This window comes from Camellia sinensis, chromosome 3 (genome assembly GCF_055761805.1).
Source record: "Camellia sinensis isolate YWXY chromosome 3, ASM5576180v1, whole genome shotgun sequence".
Classification (NCBI taxonomy): domain Eukaryota; kingdom Viridiplantae; phylum Streptophyta; class Magnoliopsida; order Ericales; family Theaceae; genus Camellia; species Camellia sinensis.
In genome coordinates, this window is record NC_138963.1 from 3,593,597 (window position 1) to 3,617,190 (window position 23,594).

General features: G+C 41.0%; 1 protein-coding gene across 1 annotated transcript in view; it reads right to left on the reverse strand.

Annotated features, from left to right (window-relative positions):
* Positions 1–1,301: 1,301 nt before the first annotated feature.
* Positions 1,302–23,594, reverse strand: part of LOC145820868 (uncharacterized) — a 190,782-nt gene continuing 168,489 nt past the window's right edge. The window contains exon 4 of the mRNA XM_082917500.1: positions 1,302–1,396. Within this exon, the coding sequence (XP_082773626.1) occupies positions 1,302–1,396 (95 nt within the window). The remainder of the gene's footprint in view (positions 1,397–23,594) is intronic.

Consider the following 23,594-nt stretch of genomic DNA (forward strand, 5'->3'; position numbering starts at 1 on the left):
CAACTTTGGTGATGACGGACACGTGGCCTTTGGCACCGAGTCAAGGTTTCCTAAATTCCCCCATTTTAAAATATTTAGGTGGCGACTCTATATCTGGCAAAGCAGTCCATGTTTGACACTTCTTTTCAAAAAATCTGTTTCTCAAAACGATTTGCCGGATTTGGACTCTTTGGTTCAAATTAAGAACCGTGACACAAATCAAGTCCGAACTGTAGCGTGTAGCGAGGGCCCCCCCACGCGGGCGCGTCTACACTTACCATTTCTTTTCTTTTTTTTTTTTTTTTGAGGATAACTCAGCAATACAAATATTAACTAATTAGAAAGTCTTACATCAGTAGCAAGTTGGTGAGCAGCGTGAACCACATCACGGTCCACTTTTTGCAAAACAACATAATCAAAAGATTTACACAATGACAAAATATCAGCAAGAATGGATTGGAGACTCCAATCAGATTCTTGAGCCTGATGGTAGAGCAGCAGAAGAAGGACTAAGCAATCTGTTTGAAGAAGCAGTTGATTGATGCTGGAATGGACTGCCCAGCGCATAGCATGGAGAACAGCAGCTGCTTCTACTTGTTGAGGAGATAGCATTGAAGGTCCCAAAATAGCTTCCTCATAGACCTGGTGATCATCAGAATCGAAGCAAACCCATGCCAGACCAGTGCGCTCACCTACAGCAACCCAAGAGCCATCCACAACAATACGCATACGCGGACCAGCAGCAATGCAAGGCTTAGCAGTCTGCAATATAACCTGCTTAACAAAACTGGTTTGAGGAGAAGAACTAAAGTGAGAAATCTCATAGGGAACATTGTGCAGGGGTGAAATAAATAATGTTAGTAACTCAGAAGCAAACATGATCGATCGTTCTATGGACACCTCAACTTTATGAAATTCTACAGAGTTACGTTGCATCCAAATGGCCCATAAGACAGCAATGGAGTGTATTACAATCTCCGAGTCATGTATTTGTTGCACCCAGCCTTGAAACCATGAGAAAAAGGATAGAGGTCTTCCCACCCCAAAATCTAAACCCAAAGTCGACCCACGCCAAATCCGTTGTGAAATGGGGCAATCAAAAAATAGATGTTCAAGGGATTCCGCATGCTGGAAACACCTGGAACAAATAATATCAATTGGCATCCCCTTTTCTTTAATTCAGTTTTAACCGGAAGAATATTATGTAGGCATTTCCACACAAACAAGATCCATTTAGGGGGGATCTTGATCTGCCATAAGCATTTCCAAACTTGCCAATCCGGATCAGGCCTAGAATGGTCGGGAAACTGTCGTGTCAACGCCTACTTGTAACCCGATTTGACTGAATACTCACCACTTTTGGTCGGTCCCCACACCATTTTGTCCTCAATATCAACTTGAGAAATGTGCATTGATACTATATAAGGGAGAACATATGCAGGAAAGAACAATTTCAATAATTCAAGACGCCAAGACCGTAGCAATGGATCTATGAAATGTGCAACCCTTAACCCAGGACAAATATCAGTCCAACCTCGCCCTCTACAAGGATTTGAAACAATCGGAATCCATTGATCCTCAAGTGGATTAATACGTTGTCCATTCCCCACTACCCATTGAAGCCCCGAGGCAAGTAACGAACGGCCCCATAAAATACTCCGCCATCCCCATGAAGAGGACGAAGATTGGCGAATGTCAAGAAAAGAACGCCGTTGACAACATTTACCGAGCAACACTCGTGAAAGTAATAAATTAGGACATGAAAGAATCTGCCATGCTTGTTTAGCGAGCAAAGCTTGGTTAAAACACATAAGATTTCGAAAACCCAATCCACCCCAGTCTATTGGGAGACACAGATATGTCCATTTTTTCCAAGATATCCCTTTACCCCGGGAAGAGGCCCAAAGAAACTGACGAATAAGAGATGTAAGCTTATGCTGGAATGATTCAGGCATGCGAAACACAGTCATAAGGTACACCAGAATGGAATGAAGGACATGTTTGACCAAAATACCCCGGCCTGCAAAATTTAAAAAATCACACTTCCATCCTTGTAACTTGTGGCTAACTTTACTCAGAATGGAAGTAAATATGTCCGACTTTGAGCGCCTGGAGAAACCCAAGTTAGCCCCCAAATAGATGCCAGGTTTTGGGACAACTTTAACTCCAAAAAGAGAAACCAGCCAGTCCCCATCCAAATGTGAGAAATTGGACTAAGATAAAGCTCTGATTTATGAAAATTTATACGCAGCCCGGAATAGTGACAAAAAGCATTTAAAAACCAATGGAAGCACCAAATTTCTTCGATCTTATAGTTGAGGAATATAAAACAATCATCAGCAAAGAGCAAATGTGAAATGGGTGGCGACTGCTGACTAATAGCAATACCACGGCAGATGTTAAGAGACGCCAGATGCGCAAATCCTTCCGAAAAGACATGCATTACCAATAAAAACAAATACGGCGAAAGGGGGTCGCCTTGCCGCAGACCCGCAGCAGGTTCAAAAAAATCCAACGGGGTGCCATTAACCAAGACAGCAAATTGAACGGTAGATACACATTGAGAAATTAAGTGAATCCACTTAGGTGAGAAGCCCATTTATCATGCATTAGGGTTCGAACAATGGGACACATATTCAAATCCTCTTGCATGATGCAAGATATGCAAATATGGTGTTTACTTACCATTTCTCTAGCATTCGGGCTTGAACAGTCATACCCTTATTCGTACCGTCTTGGATGGTGGCAGATATGTAATTAGGCTGTTTACTTTCCATTTCTCATGTATTAGGATTAAAACACTCGAACACTTATTCGGACCCTCTTGCATGATGGCAGATATGCAATTATGGTGTTTACTTACCATTTCTCATGCATTAGGAATTGAACACATGGGCACCTATTCGGACCCTCTTGCATCATGACAGATATGTAATTATGGTGTTTACTTACCATTTCTAATTCATTAGGGTTCGAACAATTGGACACATATTCAAATCCCTTTGCATGTTGGCAGATACGTAAATATGGTGTTTGCTTACCATTTCTCGAGCATTCGGGTTCGAACACTCAGACACATATTCGGACCATCTTAGATGATGGCAGATATGTAATTATGCTGTTTAATTTCCAATTCTCATGCATTAGGGGTCGAACCCTCGGACATTTATTCGGACACTCTTGCATGATGGCAGATATGTAATTATGGTGTTTACTTACCATTTCTCATGCATTAGGGTTCGAACACACGGACACTTATTCAGACCCTCTTGCATCACGGAAGACATGTAATTATGGTGTTTTACTTACCAATTCGCATGCATTAGGGTTCGAACACTTGGACACTTATTTGGATCCTCTTGCATGATGGCAGATATGTAATTATGGTGTTTACATACCATTTCTCAAGCATTCGGGTTTGAAAACTCAGACCCTTATTCAGACCGTCTTAGATGATGACAGATATGTAATTATGGCATTTAATTTCCATTTCTCATGCATTAGGGTTTGAACCCTCGGACAATTATTCGGACACTCTTGCCTCATGGCAGATATGTAATTATGGTGTTTACTTACCATTTCTCATGCATTATTTTGTCTGCAAAAACTCTATTTTTTACTTGTCTAAACCATGCCATGAGTGGTCATGTTGGTGGGGGTGAAATGCCTTTTTTTTTGTGCCTTAGCCTTGGGACCATTGGATTGCTTGTTGGCATAGGTTCTTGTCCACCCTATTAGGCACTTTTGGCCGCTGTTTTGGGGTGGTTTAAGGTCTGCCCCTTTATGGTTTGAGGCCCCCTTGCATACTTGTCTTGTGACCATTGCATGTTTGCTTCATTAAGTGTTGTAACATTTTAGTCCTATTGTTTAAATTGTTCGTATTAGCATTGCATCTTGCATGTCTAGCATTGCATACTTGCCATGTGAGTTGCATAACATTTGGCATGCTTCGCATTTCCATGTCATTGTTGCATTTTGAATCATGTTTGCATAACATGCATCGCATTTACTTGGTTTGGGGTGTCAAACCAAGTGTGGGAATCAAGGAACATTCATTCTTCAAGTGATGTAATGTGCCTCGATTCTCGGTCACCGAGGCCTTTGACTCTGGCTTGATAAGGCTTTGGTTCTCATTTTGTTTGTTGCATGCATATTTATATCAAGTGGCAAAATTGATCCCTTGGGCTATCATGCACCATTGATGGCTCAAGGATCGAGGATCATGCTTCCTTGAGTTCAAAGCATGATAGGAAGCATGACCATGCTCACGTATGCCTGAAAACCCCATGCCATGCACTGTCTGCTCTCTGTTTGCTGTCAAAACTATCTTCTGCAGGAAATTTCTGCCGACCGGCAGAATTAAGTGCCGACCGGCAATATCTGAAGTGCCGATGGGTCCAAGAACAGCCGGTGGAAATTGTAAGGTGTCGGTGGGAATTCTGTCTGGCCGGTGGTGCTTTGCAGTGTGTAAGGAACCTGCTCCAGGACTTTGGCAATTTTCAGAGAGACAAGGCAGTGTAAACAGAGGTGGTAGGGGTACGGTACGGGTTTTTCAGGCGAGCCGGATTTCGAGCACGCATCATTCGCGCATCCCGGGGCAGAGGCTGCGGCCATCCTCTTCTTTCTTTTGCATTCTTTCTATTTAATTAATTAGAATTTCTGTAATAATTTATTCGCTTATCATTTGGACTGTAATATTCATTTAGTCCCTCCGAGTGAGGGCAAATCTGTAATAAGTGTGGGTGAGTGTGTGTATGTCTCCCAATCCCCACTTCTTTCTTCCCTTTTATTTACCTGCTTATGATGGTAGATTAGGGCACGTTTAATTTAGCATACCTTATGCTATGCATGCGTGCATTCATGCATTTGTATTGCATGCATTAGGCTCGGTACATCACGCTAACTGCATTTGTATTTCAATTCAAATTTGAATACGTGATAGTTGATCGCATTTCACATGCCATGCTTAGGTTAGCCGAGCCTACTTTGATTGCATCCTGTATGTGTTGCATTAGGCAAACTAACATGAACTAGGACACGCATGTTTTCTAACTAGTTTATTGTTTTGGCACGGAGTACGATGTAAGTATTTATGCTTTAGCATCTCGCATGCGTGTGAATGTTAACATGACAATATGCTTGCCATGCGGCTAAATGCTTATATGCTAAACTATTTGAATGCCTGTGGGTGAAGGTTGGATTGTTTGAGTTGGAAAAACTCATTGGAATCCGTGTTTTAGCCTACTTGCGAGTAGCAAATTCCAAAGCATTTTCAAAACAAACGGATATGCAATGTTTATTTCCAAATTAGGCGATCTAGTCTATACTTGTTTGTTGCGCGCATAACATAGTAATTCTAGGCTAATAACCGGAATAAGAACACGTAACGTTTTCAAAATTGAATATCACGGTTAGTAAAGGCCGGCCTTCGGACCGGGCGAAAGGGGGTGCTCATAGCTGACCTTTCCCGATCGTACCCAAGCTCCCGAGCCGAGACAACTCCGGTGATGACGGACATGTGGCCTTCGGCACCGAGTCAGGGTTTCCTAAATTCCACCATTAAAAAAATATATTTAGGTGGCGACTCTGTATCTGGCAAAGCAGTCCATGTTTGGCACTACTTTTTCAAAAATCTGTTTCTCAAAACGATTTGCCAGATTTGGACTCTTTGGTTCAGATTAAGAACTGTAACACAAAATCGAGAGTCCGAACTGTAGCAGGGTCCCCTCCGCGGGCTGGTTACACTTACCATTTCTCTTGCAATAGGGCTCGAACACTTGGACCATTATTCGGACCCTCTTGGATGATGGCAGATATGTAATTATGATGTTTACTTACCATTTCCCATGCATTAGGGTTCGAACACTCAGACACTTATTCGGACCCTCTTGACTCATGGCAGATATGTAATTACGCTATTTACTTTCCATTTCTCAAGTATTAGAGTTTGAACACTCAGACACTTATTCGGACTCTCTTGCATGATGGCAGATATGTAATTACGGTGTTTACTTTCCATTTCTCATTCATTAGGGTTCGAATGCTTGGACTCCTTTTCGGACCCTGTTGCATCGTAGCAGAAATCTAATTGTGGTGTTTACTTACCAATTCTCATGCATTAGGGTTCGAACACTCGGACACTTATTCGGATCCTCTTGCATGATGACAGATATGTAATTTTGGTTTTTACTTACCATTTCTCATGTATTTGGACTCGAACACTGGACCAACATTCGGACCCTCTTGGATGATGTCAGATATGTAATTATGTTGTTTACTTACCATTTTTCATGCATTAGGGTTCGAGCACTTTGACATTTATTCGGACCAATTTGAATCATTGCAGATATGTAATTATGGTTTTTATCTTCCATTTCTCATGCTTTAGGATTTGAACACTCGGACACTAATTCAGACACTCCTGCATGACGGTAGATATGTAATTACGATGTTTACTTCCCATTTCTCATGCATTTGGGTTCGAACACTTGGACCCTTATTCGAACCTTTTTGCGCCATGGCAGATATGTAATTATTGTGTTTATTTTCCATTTCTCATGCATTAGGGTTTGAGCACTCGGCCACTTCTTCGGACTCTCTTCCTTGATGGCAAGTATGTAATTATGGTGTTTACTTACCATTTCGCATGCATTAGGGCTCGAACACTCAAACACTTATCTGGACGCTCTTGCATGATGACAGATATGTAATTATGGTGTTTACATACCATTTTTCATGCTTTAGGGTTTGAACACTCGGACCATTATTTGAACCGTCTTGGATGATGGCAGATATGTAAATATGGTGTTTTCTTACCGTTTCTCATGCATTAGGGTTCGAACACTCGGACACTTATTCAGACCCACTTGCATCGAGGAAGATATGTAACTATGACGTCCACTTTCCATTTTTCATCACTTTAGGTTTAAACACTCGGACACTTATTCGGACTCTCTTGCATGATGCCAGAAATGTGATTATGGTGTTTACTTACCATTTCTCATGCATTAGGGTTCGAACACTCGGACACTTATTCAGACATTTTTGCATCATGGCAGATATGTAATTATAGTGTTAATTTTCCATTTCTCACGCATTAGGGATTGAACACTCGGCCACTTATTCAGACTCTCTTGCAGGATGGCAGATATGTAATTATGGCGTTTAGTTTCCATTTCTCATGCATTAGGGTTCGAACACCCGGACACTTATTCGGACACTCTGGCATTATGGCAGATATGTAATTTTGGTGTTTACTTAGCATTTCTCATTCATTGGGGTCCGAACATATGGACACTTATTCGGACCGTCTTGCATCATGGCAGATTTGTCACGCAATTATGTGATTATGGTGTTTATTTCCATTTCTCACGCAATAGGGTTTGAACACTCGGACACTCATTCGGATTCTCTTGCATGATGGCAGATATATAATTACGGTGTTTACTTTCAATTTCTCATGCATTAGGGTTCGAACACTCGAACCCTTTTTCGTATCCTCATGCATCATAGCAGATATGTAATTATTGTGTTTACCCATCAATTCTCATGCACTAGGGTTCGAACACTCGGACAATTATTTGGACTCTCTTGCATGATGGCAGATATGTAATTATGATGTTTACTAACCATTTCACATGCATTAGGGCTCGAACACTAGGACCATTATTCGGACCCTCTTGGATGATGGCAGATATGTAATTATGATGTTTGCTTTCCATTTCTCATCCATAGGAGTTCAAACACTTGGACACTTATCCGGAGCCTCTTACATGATGGCAGAGATGTAATTATAGTGTTAACTTACCATTTGTCACGCATTAGGGTTCGAACACTCGGAAACATATTCGGATCCTTTTGCATGATTGTAGATATGTAAATATGATGTCTCTTACCATTTCTCATGCATTAGAGTTCGGACACTCGGACACTTACTTAGATCCTCATGCATGATGGCAGATAGATAATTATGGTGTTTACTTGCCATTTCTCATCCATTAGGGTTCGAACTCTTAGACTCTTATTCAGACCCTCTTGCATCATGGCAGATATGTAATTATGCTGTTTACTTTCCATTTCTCATGCATCAGGGTTTGAATTCTCGAACACTTACTCAGACTCTTTTGCTTGATGGCAGATATGTAATTACGGTGTTTACTTTCCATTTCTCATGCATTAGCGTTCGAACACTTTGACCCTTTTTCAGACCTGCTTGCATCATAGCAGATATGTAATTATGGTGTTTACTTACCAATTCTCATGCATTAGGGTTTGAACAATCGGACACCTATTCGGACCCTCTTGCATGATGGCAGATATGTAATTATGGTGTTTACTTACCATTTCTCATGCATTCGGGCTTGAACATTTTGACCCTTTTTCGGACCCTGTTGCATCATAGTAGATATGTAATTATGGTGTTTACTTACCAATTCTCATGCATTAGGGTTTGAAAAATCGGACACTTATTCGGACCCACTTGCGTGATGGCAGCTATGTAATTTTGGTGTTTACTTACCATTTCTCATGCATTAGGGCTCGAACACTTGGACCATTATTCGGACCCTCTTGGATGATGGCAGATATATAATTATGATGTTTACTTTCCATTTCTCATCCATAAGAGTTCGAACACTCGGACACTTATTCGGAACCTCTTGCATGATGGCGCATATGTAATTATGGTGTTAACTTACCATTTGTGATGCATTAGGGTTCGAACACTCGGACACATATTCGGATCCTTTTGCATGATGACAGATATGTAAATATGATGTTTCCTTACCATTTCTCATGCATTAGGGTTCGAACACTCGGACACTTGTTCGGACCCTCATGCATGGTGGCAGATACATAATTATGGTGTTTACTTGCCATTTCTAATGCATTAGGGTTCGAACTCTCAGACTCTTATTCGGACGCTCTTGCATCATGGCAGATATGTAATTATGCTGTTTACTTTCCATTTCTCACGCATTAGGGTTTGAATACTCGAACACTTACTCAGACTCTCTTGCATGGTGACAGATATGTAATTACTGTGTTTACTTTCCATTTCTCATGCATTAGGGTTCGAACACTTTCACCCTTTTTCGGACCCTCTTGCATCATAGCAGCTATGTAATTATGGTGTTTATTTACCAATTCTCATGCATTAGGGTTTGAACAATCGGACACTTCTTCGGACCTTCTTGGATGATGGCAGATATGTAATTATGGTGTTTACGTACCATTTCTCATGCATTAGGGCTCGAGCACTTTGACCCTTTTTCTGACCCTCTTGCATCACAGCAGATATGTAATTATGGTGTTTACTTACCAATTCTCATGCATTAGGGTTTGAACAATCGGACACTTATTCGGACCCTCTTGCATGATGGCAGATATGTAATTATGGTGTTTACTTACCATTTCTCATCCATTAGGGCTCGAACACTTGGACCATTAATCGGACCCTCTTGGATGATGGCAGATATGTAATTATGATGCTTACTTTCCATTACTCATGCATTAGGGTTTGAACACTCGGACACTAATTCAGATACTCCTGCATGACGGTAGATATGTAATTATGGTGTTTACTTACCATTTTTCATACATTAGGGTTTGTACACTCGGGCACTTATTCGGTCCTTTTTACGTCATGGCAGATATGTAATTATGGAGTTCATTTTTCATTTCACATGCATTGGGGTTTGAGCACTCGGCCACTTATTCAGACTGTCTTGCATGATGGCAAGTATGTAATTTTGGAGTTTATTTACCATTTATCATGGATTAGGGTTTGAACACTCGGACACTTATTTGGACGCTCTTGCATGATCGGAGATATGTAATTATGGTGTTTACATATCATTTCTCAGGCTTTAGGGTTCGGACACTCGAACACTTATTCTGACCCTCCTACATGATGGAAGATATATAATTATGGTTTTTACCTTCCATTTTTCATGCATTAGGGTTTGAACACTCGGACATTAATTCGGACACTCCTGCATGACAGTAGATATGTAATTATGGTGTTTACTTACCATTTTTCATGCATTAGGGTTCGAACACTCGGACACTTATTTGGACCTTTTTACGTCATGGCAGATATGTAGTTAGGGTGTTTATTTTCCATTTCTCATGCATTAGGGTTCGAACATTCGGATACATATTCGAATCCTTTTGCATGATGGCAGATATGCAAATATGATGTTTTATTGCCATTTCTCATGCATTAGGGTTCGAACACTCGGACACTTATCCGGATCCTCATGCATGATAGCAGATACGTAATTATGGTGTTTACTTACCATTTCTCATGCATTAGGGTTCGAACACCCGGATAGATATTCGGACCCTCTTGCATCATGGCAGATATGCAACTACACTGTTTACTTTCCATTTCTCATGCATTAGGGTTTGAACACTCGTACACTTATTCGGACTCTCTTGCATGATGGCAGATACGTAATTATGGTGTTTACTTTCCATTTCTCATGCATTAGGGTTCGAACACTTGGACTCTTTTTCGGACCCTCTCGCATCATAGCAGATATGTAATTATGGTGTTTACTTACCAATTCTCACGCATTAGGGTTCGAACACTCGGACACTTATTCGGACCCTCTTGCATGATGGCAAATACGTAATTATGGTGTTTACTTACCATTTCTCATGCATTAGGGCTCAAACCCTTGGACCATTATTCAGACCCTCTTGGATGATGGCAGATATGTAATTATAATGTTTAGTTTCCATTTCTCTTGCATTAGGGTTTGAACACTCGGACACTTATTCGGACTCTCTTGCTTGATGGCAGATACGTAATTATGGTGTCTACTTACCATTTCTCATGAATTAGGGTTCGAACACTGAGACACTTATTCAGACCCTCTTGCATCATGGCAGAATTGTAATTACGGTGTTTATTTTCCATTTCTCATGCATTAGGGTTTGAACACTCAGACCCTTTTTTGGACCCTCTTGCATCATAACAGATATTTAATTGTGGTGTTTGCTTACCAATTCTCATGTATTAGGGTTTGAACACCCGGACACTTATTCGGACCCTCTTGCATGATGGCAGATATGTAATTTTAATGTTTACTTACCATTTCTCATGCATTTGGGCTTGAACACTCGGACCATTATTCGGACCCTCCTGGATGATGGTAGATATATAATTACGATGTTTACTTTCTATTTCTTATCCATCAGTGTTCGAACACTCGGACACTTTGCATGATGGCAGATATGTAATTACGGTGTTTTCTTACCATTTGTCACGCATTAGGGTTCGAACACTCGGATACATATTCGGATCCTTTTGCATGATGGCAGATATGTAAATTTGATGTTTTCTTATCATTTCTCATGCATTAGGGTTCGAACACTCGAACACTTATTCGGATTCTCATGCGTGATGGCAGATACGTAATTATGGTGTTTACTTACCATTTCATACGCATTAGGGTTCGAACAATCGGACACTTATTCGGACCCCCTTGCATCACGGCAGGTATGTAATTATGCTTTTTACTTTCCATTTCTCATGCATTATGGTTTGAACACTCGGACACTTATTCGGACTCTCTTGAATGATGGTAGATATGTAAGTACGGTGTTTACTTTCCATTTCTCATGCATTAGTGTTCGAACACTTGGACTTTTTTTTGGACCCTCTTGCATCATAGCAGATATGTAATTATGGTTTTTACTTACCAATTCTCATGAATTTGTGTTCGAACACTCGGACACTTATTCGGACCCTCTTGCATGATGATAGATATGTAATTGTGGTTTTTACTTATCATTTCTCATGCATTAGGGCTCGAACACTTGGACCATTATTCGGACCCTCTTGGATGATGGCGGATATGTAGTTATGGTGTTTATTTACCCTTTTTCATGCATTAGGGTTCGAACACCCTAACATTTATTCAGACCGTCAAACATCACGGCAGATATGTAATTATGGTTTTTACCTTCCAGTTCTCATGCTTTAGGGTTTGAACACTCGGACACTAATTCGGACACTCCTGCATGACGGTAGATATGTAATTATGATGTTTACTTCCCATTTCTCATGCAGTCGGGTTCGAACACTTGGACACTTATTCGGACCTTTTTACGTCATGGTAGATATGTAATTATGGTGTTTGTTTTCCATTTTTCTTGCATTAGGGTTTGAGCACTCGGCCACTTATTCGGACTCTCTTGCCTGATGGCAAGTATGTAATTGTGATGTTTACTTACCATTTCGCATGCATTAGGGTTCGAACACTCAGACACTTATTCGGACGCTCTTGCTTGATGACAGATGCGTAATTATGGTGTTTACATACCATTTCTCATGCTTTAGGGTTCGAACACTCGAACACTTATTCGGACCCTCCTACATGATGGAAGATATGTAAATATGGTGTTTTCTTACCATTTCTCATGCATTAGGGTTTGAACACTCGAACCATTATTCGAACCATCTTGGATGATGGCAGATATGTAAATATGGTGTTTTTTTACCATTTCTCATGCTTTAGGGTTTGAACACTCGGACACTTATTCGGATCCTCATGCATGATGGCAAATACATAATCATGGTGTTTAATTGCAATTTCTCATGCATTAGGGTTTGAAAACTCAGACTCTTATTCGGACCCTCTTACATCATGGCAGATATGTAATTATGTTGTTTTCTTTCCATTCCTCATGCTTTAGGGTTTGAACAATGGGACAATTACTCAGACTCTCTTGCATGATGACAAATATGTAACTACGGTGTTTTCTTACCATTTGTCACGCATTAGGGTTCGAACACTCGGATACATATTCGGATCCTTTTGCATGATGACAGATATGTAAATTTGATGTTTTCTTACCATTTCTCATGCATTAGGGTTCGAACACTCGAACACTTATTCGGATCCTCATGCGTGATGGCAGATACGTAATTATGGTGTTTACTTACCATTTCTTACGCATTAGGGTTCGAACAATCTGACACTTATTCGGACCCCCTTGCATCATGGCAGATATGTAATTATGCTGTTTACTTTCCATTTCTCATGCATTAGGGTTTGAACACTCAGACACTTATTCGGACTCTCTTGCATGATGGCAGATATGTAAGTACGGTGTTTACTTCCATTTCTCATGCATTAGTGTTCGAACACTTGGACTCTTTTTTGGACCCTCTTGCATCATAGCAGATATGTAATTATGGTTTTTACTTACCAATTCTCATGAATTTGTGTTCGAACACTCGGACACTTATTGAGACCCTCTTGCATGATGACAGAAATGTAATTGTGGTTTTTACTAATCATTTCTCATGCATTAGGGCTCGAACACTTGGACCATTATTCGGACCCTCTTGGATGATGGCGGATATGTAGTTATGGTGTTTATTTACCATTTTTCATGCATTAGGGTTCGAACACCCCAACATTTATTCAGACCGTCATACATCACGACAGATATGTAATTATGGTTTTTACCTTCCATTTCTCATGCTTTAGGGTTTGAACACTCGGACACTAATTCGGACACTCCTGCATGACGGTAGATATGTAATTATGATGTTTACTTCCCATTTCTCATGCAGTCGGGTTCGAACACTTGGACACTTATTCGGACCTTTTTACGTCATGACAGATATGTAATTATGGTGTTTGTTTTCCATTTCTCTTGCATTAGGGTTTGAGCACTCGGCCACTTATTCGGACTCTCTTGCCTGATGGCAAGTATGTAATTGTGATGTTTACTTACCATTTCGCATGCATTAGGGTTCGAACACTCAGACACTTAATCGGACGCTCTTGCTTGATGACAGATGCGTAATTATGGTGTTTACATACCATTTCTCATGCTTTAGGGTTCGAACACTAGAACACTTATTCGGACCCTCCTACATGATGGAAGATATGTAAATATGGTGTTTTCTTACCATTTCTCATGCATTTGGGTTTGAACACTCGAACCATTATTCGAACCGTCTTGGATGTTGGCAGATATGTAAATATGGTGTTTTTTTACCATTTCTCATGCTTTAGGGTTTGAACACTCGGACACTTATTCGGATCCTCAAGCATGATGGCAAATACATAATCATGGTGTTTAATTGCCATTTCTCATGCATTAGGGTTTGAAAACTCAGACTCTTCTTCGGACCCTCTTACATCATGGCAGATATGTAATTATGCTGTTTTCTTTCCATTTCTCATGCATTAGGGTTTGAACAATCGGACACTTACTCAGACTCTCTTGCATGATGACAGATATGTAATTACGGTGTTTTCTTACCATTTGTCACGCATTAGGGTTCGAACACTCGGATACATATTCGGATCCTTTTGCATGATGGCAGATATGTAAATTTGATGTTTTCTTACCATTTCTCATGCAATAGGGTTCGAACACTCGAACACTTATTCGGATCCTCATGCGTGATGGCAGATACGTAATTATGGTGTTTACTTACCATTTCTTACGCATTAGGGTTCGAACAATCTGACACTTATTCGGACCCCCTTGCATCATGGCAGATATGTAATTATGTTGTTTACTTTCCATTTCTCATGCATTAGAGTTTGAACACTCGGACACCTATTCGGACTCTCTTGCATGATGGCCGATATGTAAGTACGGTGTTTACTTTCCATTTCTCATGCATTAGTGTTCGAACACTTGGACTCTTTTTTGGACCCTCTTGCATCATAGCAGATATGTAATTATGGTTTTTACTTACCATTTCCCATGCATTAGGGTTCGAACACTCAGACACTTATTCGGACGCTCTTGCTTGATGACAGATGCGTAATTATGGTGTTTACATACCATTTCTCATGCTTTAGGGTTCGAACACTAGAACACTTATTCTGACCCTCCTACATGATGGAAGATATGTAAATATGGTGTTTTCTTACAATTTCTCATGCATTTGGGTTTGAACACTCGAACCATTATTCGAACCGTCTTGGATGTTGGCAGATATGTAAATATGGTGTTTTTTTACCATTTCTCATGCTTTAGGGTTTGAACACTCGGACACTTATTCGGATCCTCATGCATGATGGCAAATACATAATCATGGTGTTTAATTGCCATTTCTCATGCATTAAGGTTTGAAAACTCAGACTCTTATTCGGACCCTCTTACATCATGGCAGATATGTAATTATGCTGTTTTCTTTCCATTTCTCATGCATTAGGGTTTGAACAATCAGACACTTACTCAGACTCTCTTGCATGATGACAGATATGTAATTACGGTGTTTTCTTACCATTTGTCACGCATTAGGGTTCGAACACTCGGATACATATTCGGATCCTTTTGCATGATGGCAGATATGTAAATTTGATGTTTTCTTACCATTTCTCATGCAATAGGGTTCGAACACTCGAACACTTATTCGGATCCTCATGCGTGATGGCAGATACGTAATTATGGTGTTTACTTACCATTTCTTACGCATTAGGGTTCGAACAATCTGACACTTATTCGGACCCCCTTACATCATGGCAGATATGTAATTATGCTGTTTACTTTCCATTTCTCATGCATTAGGGTTTGAACACTCGGACACCTATTCGGACTCTCTTGCATGATGGTCGATATGTAAGTACGGTGTTTACTTTCCATTTCTCATGCATTAGTGTTCGAACACTTGGACTCTTTTTTGGACCCTCTTGCATCATAGTTGATATGTAATTATGGTTTTTACTTACCAATTCTCATGAATTTGTGTTCGAACACTCGGACACTTATTCAGACCCTCTTGCATGATGATAGATATGTAATTGTGGTTTTTACTTATCATTTCTCATGCATTAGGGCTCGAACACTTGGACCATTATTCGGACCCTCCTACATGATGGAAGATATGTAAATATGGTGTTTTCTTACCATTTCTCATGCATTAGGGTTTGAACACTCGAACCATTATTCGAACCGTCTTGGATGTTGGCAGATATGTAAATATGGTGTTTTTTTTACCATTTCTCATGCTTTAGGGTTTGAACACTCGGACACTTATTCGGATCCTCATGCATGATGGCAAATACATAATCATGGTGTTTAATTGCCATTTCTCATGCATTAAGGTTTGAAAACTCAGACTCTTATTCGGACCCTCTTACATCATGGCAGATATGTAATTATGCTGTTTTCTTTCCATTTCTCATGCATTAGGGTTTGAACAATCGGACACTTACTCAGACTCTCTTGCATGATGACAGATATGTAATTACGGTGTTTTCTTACCATTTGTCACGCATTAGGGTTCGAACACTCGGATACATATTCGGATCCTTTTGCATGATGGCAGATATGTAAATTTGATGTTTTCTTACCATTTCTCATGTAATAGGGTTCGAACACTCGAACACTTATTCGGATCCTCATGCGTGATGGCAGATACGTAATTATGGTGTTTACTTACCATTTCTTACGCATTAGGGTTCGAACAATCTGACACTTATTCGGACCCCCTTACATCATGGCAGATATGTAATTATGCTGTTTACTTTCCATTTCTCATGCATTAGGGTTTGAACACTCGGACACCTATTCGGACTCTCTTGCATGATGGTCGATATGTAAGTACGGTGTTTACTTTCCATTTCTCATGCATTAGTGTTCGAACACTTGGACTCTTTTTTGGACCCTCTTGCATCATAGTTGATATGTAATTATGGTTTTTACTTACCAATTCTCATGAATTTGTGTTCGAACACTCGGACACTTATTCAGACCCTCTTGCATGATGATAGATATGTAATTGTGGTTTTTACTTATCATTTCTCATGCATTAGGGCTCGAACACTTGGACCATTATTCGGACCCTCCTACATGATGGAAGATATGTAAATATGGAGTTTTCTTACCATTTCTCATGCATTAGGGTTTGAACACTCGAACCATTATTCGAACCGTCTTGGATGTTGGCAGATATGTAAATATGGTGTTTTTTTACCATTTCTCATGCTTTAGGGTTTGAACACTCAGACACTTATTCGGATCCTCATGCATGATGGCAAATACATAATCATGGTGTTTAATTGCCATTTCTCATGCATTAGGGTTTGAAAACTCAGACTCTTATTCGGACCCTCTTACATCATGGCAGATATGTAATTATGTTGTTTTCTTTCCGTTTCTCATGCATTAGGATTTGAACAATGGGACACTTACTCAGACTCTGTTGCATGATAACAGATATGTAATTACGGTGTTTACTTTCCATTTCTCATGCATTAGGGTTCGTACACTTTGACCCTTTTCGGACCCTCTTACATCATACCAGATATGTAATTATGGTGTTTGCTTACCAATTCTCATCCATTAGGGTTTGAACAATCGGACACTTATTCGGACCCTCTTGCAGACTTACCATTTCTCTTGCATTAGGGCTTGAACACTTGGTCCATTATTCGGACGCTCTTGGATTATGGCAGATATGTAATTATGATGTTTACTTTCCATTTCTAATGCTCTAGGGTTTGAACACTCAGACACTTATTCGGACTCTCTTGCATGATGACAGATATGTAATTATGGTGTTTACTTACCTTTTTCATGCATTAGGGTTCGGACACTCTAACATTTATTCGTACCGTCTTGCATCATGGCAGATATGCAATTATGGTTTTTACTTTCCATTTCTCATGCATTAGGGTTTAAACACTCGGACACTAATTCAGACACTCTTGCATGACGGTAGATATGTAATTATGGTGTTTACTTACCATTTTTCATGGATTAGGGTTCGAGAAACTCGAGCACTTATTTGGACCCTTTTCCATCATGGCAGAGATGTAATTATGGTGTTTATTTTTAATTTCTCATGCATTGGGGTTTAAGTTGTCGGCCACTTATTCGGACTGTCTTGCATGATGTCAAGTATGTAATTATGCTGTTTACTTACCATTTCTCATGCATTAGGGTTCGAACACTCGGACACTTATTCGGATGCTCTTGTATGATCGCAGAGATGTAATTATGGTGTTTACATACCATTTCTCAGGCTTTAGCGTTCGAACACTCAAACACTTATTCGAACCCTCTTGCTTGATGGCAGATATGTAATTATCGTGTTAAATTACCAATTGTCACGCCTTAGGGTTCGAACACTAGGATATATATTCGGATCCTTTTGCATGATGGCAGATATGTAAATAAGATGTCTTCTTACCATTTCTCACGCATTAGGGTTCGAACACTCGGACTATTATTCGGATCCTCATGCATGATGGCAGATACGTAATTATGGTGTTTACTTGCCATTTCTCATGCATTAGGGTTCGAACACTTTGACCCTTTTTCGGACCCTCTTACATCATAGCGGACATGTAATTGTGGTGTTTACTTACCAATTCTCATGCATTAGGGTTGGAACGATCGGACACTTATTCGGACCATCTTGCATGATGGCAGATATGTAATTATGGTGTTTACTTACCATTTCTCTTACATTAGGGCTCGAACACTTGGACCATTATTCGGATGCTCTTGGATGATGACAGATATGTAATTATGATGTATACTTTCCATTTCTCATGCATTAGGCTTTGAACACTAGGTGTAGACACCCCATTTTTGACCGACCTTAAGACTCAGACATCACCGATTGAGCGCTCAGTGACGTTGCATAATGTGCTCGTTCAGAAGTTTCAGAGTCTCGGCTGCGAGCCCTGCCTCCGGACTTCCGAACCCTCTTTTGTGCTTTGCCTCGGTTTGCGAACCAGGCTCGGTTTTCGCTGTTTCTTTTCCTGAGGGGAGGGAGAGGTCCCGTAGACCATCTCTCAGTGGCCGTGGGCTACATTTTGTGGCCGCAGGCCATTTTGCCCATTTCGGAGTCCGGTTCCCGGTTTTCGGAGCCGTCAGGCCGTGTGCCTCGGTTCGGGACCGCCTAACCATCTCCGTTTGTTCTAATTTTTGGCATACTTCCTTTCTACTCCCTTTTGAGGGACATTGGGGTCTGAGAAACCCACTTCGTGGCCGAATGCCACTTTCGATGCTTAACAGCCCATTTTCGGGACCCCGAACTACGCGTTTTGGCCCCCGAACATTCGTTTTCCATCGGTTTTCGTTCATTTTTGGCAGGTACCTCTGTTTTATCACCAAGAAGGCCGTAGAAGGGTGGGAGGCCAGCAATTGTTTCAGCAATCAAGTTATACGCCCTCCGGCGCCCTCCGATGCCCGTTTTTCACACTTCCGGGCTAATGTTGAACACCTTGGGGCCACTTTCTTGAACTTTGAACCACATACTTGTGTTGTACACACATGGGAGGACCCTAAAAGTTGGTGGCCGGCCACTAATGTTGCTTGACCCTTTTGAACCCCTCCTTCCGAGCCAATGTTGAACAACCTTGGGCCATTTTCTTGAACTTTTAACCACATATTTGTGATATACACTCATGGGAGGACCCTAAAAGTTGGTGGTTGGCCACTAATGTTGCTTGACCCTTTTGAACCCCTCCTAAAAGTGGCCTATTCTCTCTCTTGTTTTACAGTTTTCAATTTTGAACCACAGGGTTGTGATGAGGGGACCTGGGAGGGCACCAATATCATATGGTCGGCCACTAATTCAACTTGACCCTTTTGACCCTTGGCCGGCCAGCCATGGGGGGTGGCCGGCCGGCCACCTGAAGCTCCAGAAAGTGGCCGGCCATGATCCTCTGGTTGTGTGCATTACAGCTATGCACTTTTTTCCCCCAAAATATCTGTATCCGGGGGAAATATTTTTTGGAAAAAGGAACTTGGTCCTTTTTCCCACTCTTTCCCTCCCTTTGCTCCCTCCTTTTTGTCCATATAACCAGCTGCCAACATGCATTTCAGGGGTTAGAAAAAATTGTCTTCAAGTCTTGTATCGAAACCCCCCCTCTATCTCTCTCATTTTCTCAAAACATCCAAGTTTCATCCTCATGTCTTCATCATCTTCAAGCTCTACCATCACCACTCCATTCCAGCAGCAAAGGAGGGGATTCCAGCAGCTTAGAGTCACCAAATCTGGTCCAAGAAGCAACAAAAGTGTTGATCTTCAAAGGTAAGTCCAATTGCCCTCTTTTCTAGCTCATTTTTGCACCATCTCTAAGCCATACATACTTATTGATTTGAGCTCCGACCAAAACTGAAAGTGGCCTTCTTTTAAGCTCATTTTCTTGTTTCATTAAGGGCTCAACCCTGTTTGAGGCCCCCATATTGCACTTTCTTCAATATCCCCTTGTATGTCAATTTTCTTGCAAGCTTTGGCAACCCATTATGCTTCCATTTTTTGGCGTTTTACAGTTCTGTAAATAGGCTTATTTTGAGCCCCTATTCAACATTGAAGAAGGGCTCATCACTGTTTGGGACCTCCATATGTCACTTCATGTTATATCTCTCTTTTGGTCCCCATTTTTGCATGCTTTGGCAGCCTATCATGCTTCTATTTTTGGTCTTTTTACAGGCCTAGATATGGCCTTATTTTGACCTTTTTAACATGTTTCATTAAGGGTCTTTGGCCATTTGTGGAATATTTTGCATACTTCATGTTATAGCCTCTTTTGAGCCTCATTTTGCATTGCATTTCTAGCATGTTTGTATATTGTTTTGGAGTTTTTACAGTTCTGAAAATATGCTTATTTTTTGTCGCTCTTCAATGTTGTAGAAGGGAATTTTTCAGTTTGGGCTTTGCATATACCACTTGCCTCTTTGGCCACCTTTTGGCCCTTTTTCTTGCATGGGAGTGCAGCCATACCTGTGTTTGTTTTTGGGGTTTTTACAGTTCTGTAAAACATCATATTTTGGGCCCCTCTTCAACTTTGTTGAAGGGCCCTAACCTATTTGGAGTTAGCAGCCATGAGTTGCTTCATAATCTCATGTTTAGGGCGATTTTTGCATGCCCTTGGTGCCCTATCCTTGTTTGCTGTTTGGCCATGATTTGTACTGGAAAAATGCTTATTTTGAGGCCGCCTTGCTTCTGTCTTTTCTTTCCATGTGCCAATTATGCATGCTTTGTATAGCTATAAGCCATTTCACGTACTTAATCTTGCATTTCGGGAGAGATTCCATGCATCGGGTGTGTTTTCGCCTCATTTCGGGGCTTTTTTCCCCCACATTTCATTATTGAAAATCTATTAGCATGTTTGCACATCATTCATGTCATTTGCATTGCGTATGCCATTGCCTCGGTTTGCGTGCCCGTGTGCACGCATTTCGAGGCACTTCATTTTCATCCACTGGCCTCTTATGTGAGTGCGGCTGAGGCACTCTCATGTTAGTATAAGTCCATGTTGCATTCTATATGCCATTTCCATGTCATTTGCATTGCGTATGCCATTGCCTCGGTTTGCGTGCCCGTGTGCACGCATTTCGAGGCACTTCATTTTCATCCACTGGCCTCTTATGTGAGTGCGGCTGAGGCTCTCTCATGTTAGTATAAGTCCATGTTGCATTCTATGTGCCATTTCATGTCATTTGCATTGCGTATGCCATTGCTTCGGTTTGCGTGCCTGTGTGCACGCATTTCGAGGCACTTCATTTTCATCCACCGGCTTCTTATGTGAGTGCGGCTGAGGCTCTCTCATGTTAGTATAAGTCCATGTTGCATTCTATATGCCATTTCCATGTCATTTGCATTGCGTATGCCATTACCTCGTTTTGCGTGCCCGTGTGCACGCATTTCGAGGTACCTCATTTTCATCCACTGGCCTCTTATGTGAGTGTGGCTGAGGCTCTCTCATGTTAGTATAAGTCCATGTTGCATTCTATATGCTATTTTAGCCATATTGCATTGCGTATGCCGTTGCCTCGGTTTGCGTGCCCGTGTGCATGCATTTCGAGGCACTTCATTTTCATCCATCGGCCTCTTATGTGAGTGTGGCTGAGGCTCTCTCATGTTAGTATAAGTCCATGTTGCATTCTCTATGCCATTCATGCATTTCCTCGGTTTGCGTGCTCGTGTGCATGCATTTCGAGGCATCTCATTTTCACAATATAGTGCGTACTAGGTTGTACCTTAGATCGCATTTATGCATTTCCTCGGTTTGCGTGCTCATGTGCACGCATTTCGAGGCGTCTCATTTTCATAGCATTGTGTATGTTAGGATTGTATCTTAGTTGCATTTCATGCATGTCATGCATATTGCATCGTGTTCGGGATAGGAGTTAGCTCGGGCACGGGAAACGAGGTACATTCCGTACTCCGAGTGACGGAATGTGTCTCAATTCCCCAGTCACCGACACTCCGGATTATCCATGATGGAGTTAGGTTTTAGCTGTCTTCATGTGCATTCATCCTATATTGAATTGTGCATTTCGACTCCTCGGCCATCATGCATCGATATGCGTGATTGGTGGCACGAGGATCGAGGCATGCATATGTTTGTGAAAAAACATTGCTATGCCCCTTTCCTGCTCTCTGTTGCAGCAAAATGAAGAATCAACAACTTTTCAGAGTTTGGCACGCTTTCCAAGAATAACTGCTAAACAGAGGCTAATTGGGGCATCCCGATGGATTTCCGCGCAAGACAACCCGGACATGCATCATCCATCAGAAGCAAGGCAGTCCCTGGCTTGCATGCCAGTTTTATTTATTTTCTTAGTTAATTTGTTAATTAATTAGGAATTTGTATATTATTTGGACTGTAATATTCTTTTATTCGGGACTGTATTATTTATTTGGACCCTCTGCACGAGGGCATAACTGTAATAAGTGTGCGTGTGTGTGTGTGTTGTATGTCTTCCAACCCCACGTCTTTCTCCCTTTTATTTATCCGCTTATGATGGTTAGATTAGGGCATATTTCAATTAGCATACAGTATGATAGCATGTTTGCATTCATTCATCTGTTTTGCATGCACCAGGCTCGGCGTATCATACTAACTGCATTGTACTTTCAATTCCGAATTGAATACATGTTAGCTGTAGCATTTCATATGCCATGTTTAGAATAGTCGAGCCTGCTATAGTTGCATTTTGCATGTGTTGCATTAAGCATTTCTGTATAATTAGGATCATGCATGATTTCTAATACAGTTTTTGTTTTGGCTTGGAGTACTCGGTAAGTTTTATGCTTTAGCATCCTTGCATGTGTGTGAGTGACTGCCATGAATAGCATGCTTACCATGAGGCAATATGCTTATGTGATATAACTGTCTGAATGCCTGTGGGTGAAGGTTGGGTTATTTGGATTGGGATAATTCATCAACTGTTTGTTTTAAGCCCACTAGATAGTGGCAAAACCATCTTTTCTAAGCCCACCCGAGGGTGGCAAAATCTGCATTTTAAGCCTACTTGCGAGTAGCAAACCATCTTTCAAAAAAACAAACATGAAATGTTTTGTTCCAATTCAGGCGACCCAGTCTATACTTATATGCTGTGTGCATCACATAGTAACCTAGGCTAATAACCGAAATAAGAACACACAAAGTTTTCAAAAACATATATCATGGTTAGTAGAGGCCGATCTTTGATCGGGCGAGCGGGGGTCCTCACGAAGTGACCTTCCCCAATCGTACCCAAGTTCCCGAGCCGAGGCAACTTTGGTGATGACGGACACGTGGCCTTAGGCAACGAGTCAGGGTTTCCTAAATTTCCCAAAATAAAATATGTAGGTGGCGACTCTGTATCTGGCAAAGCAGTCCATG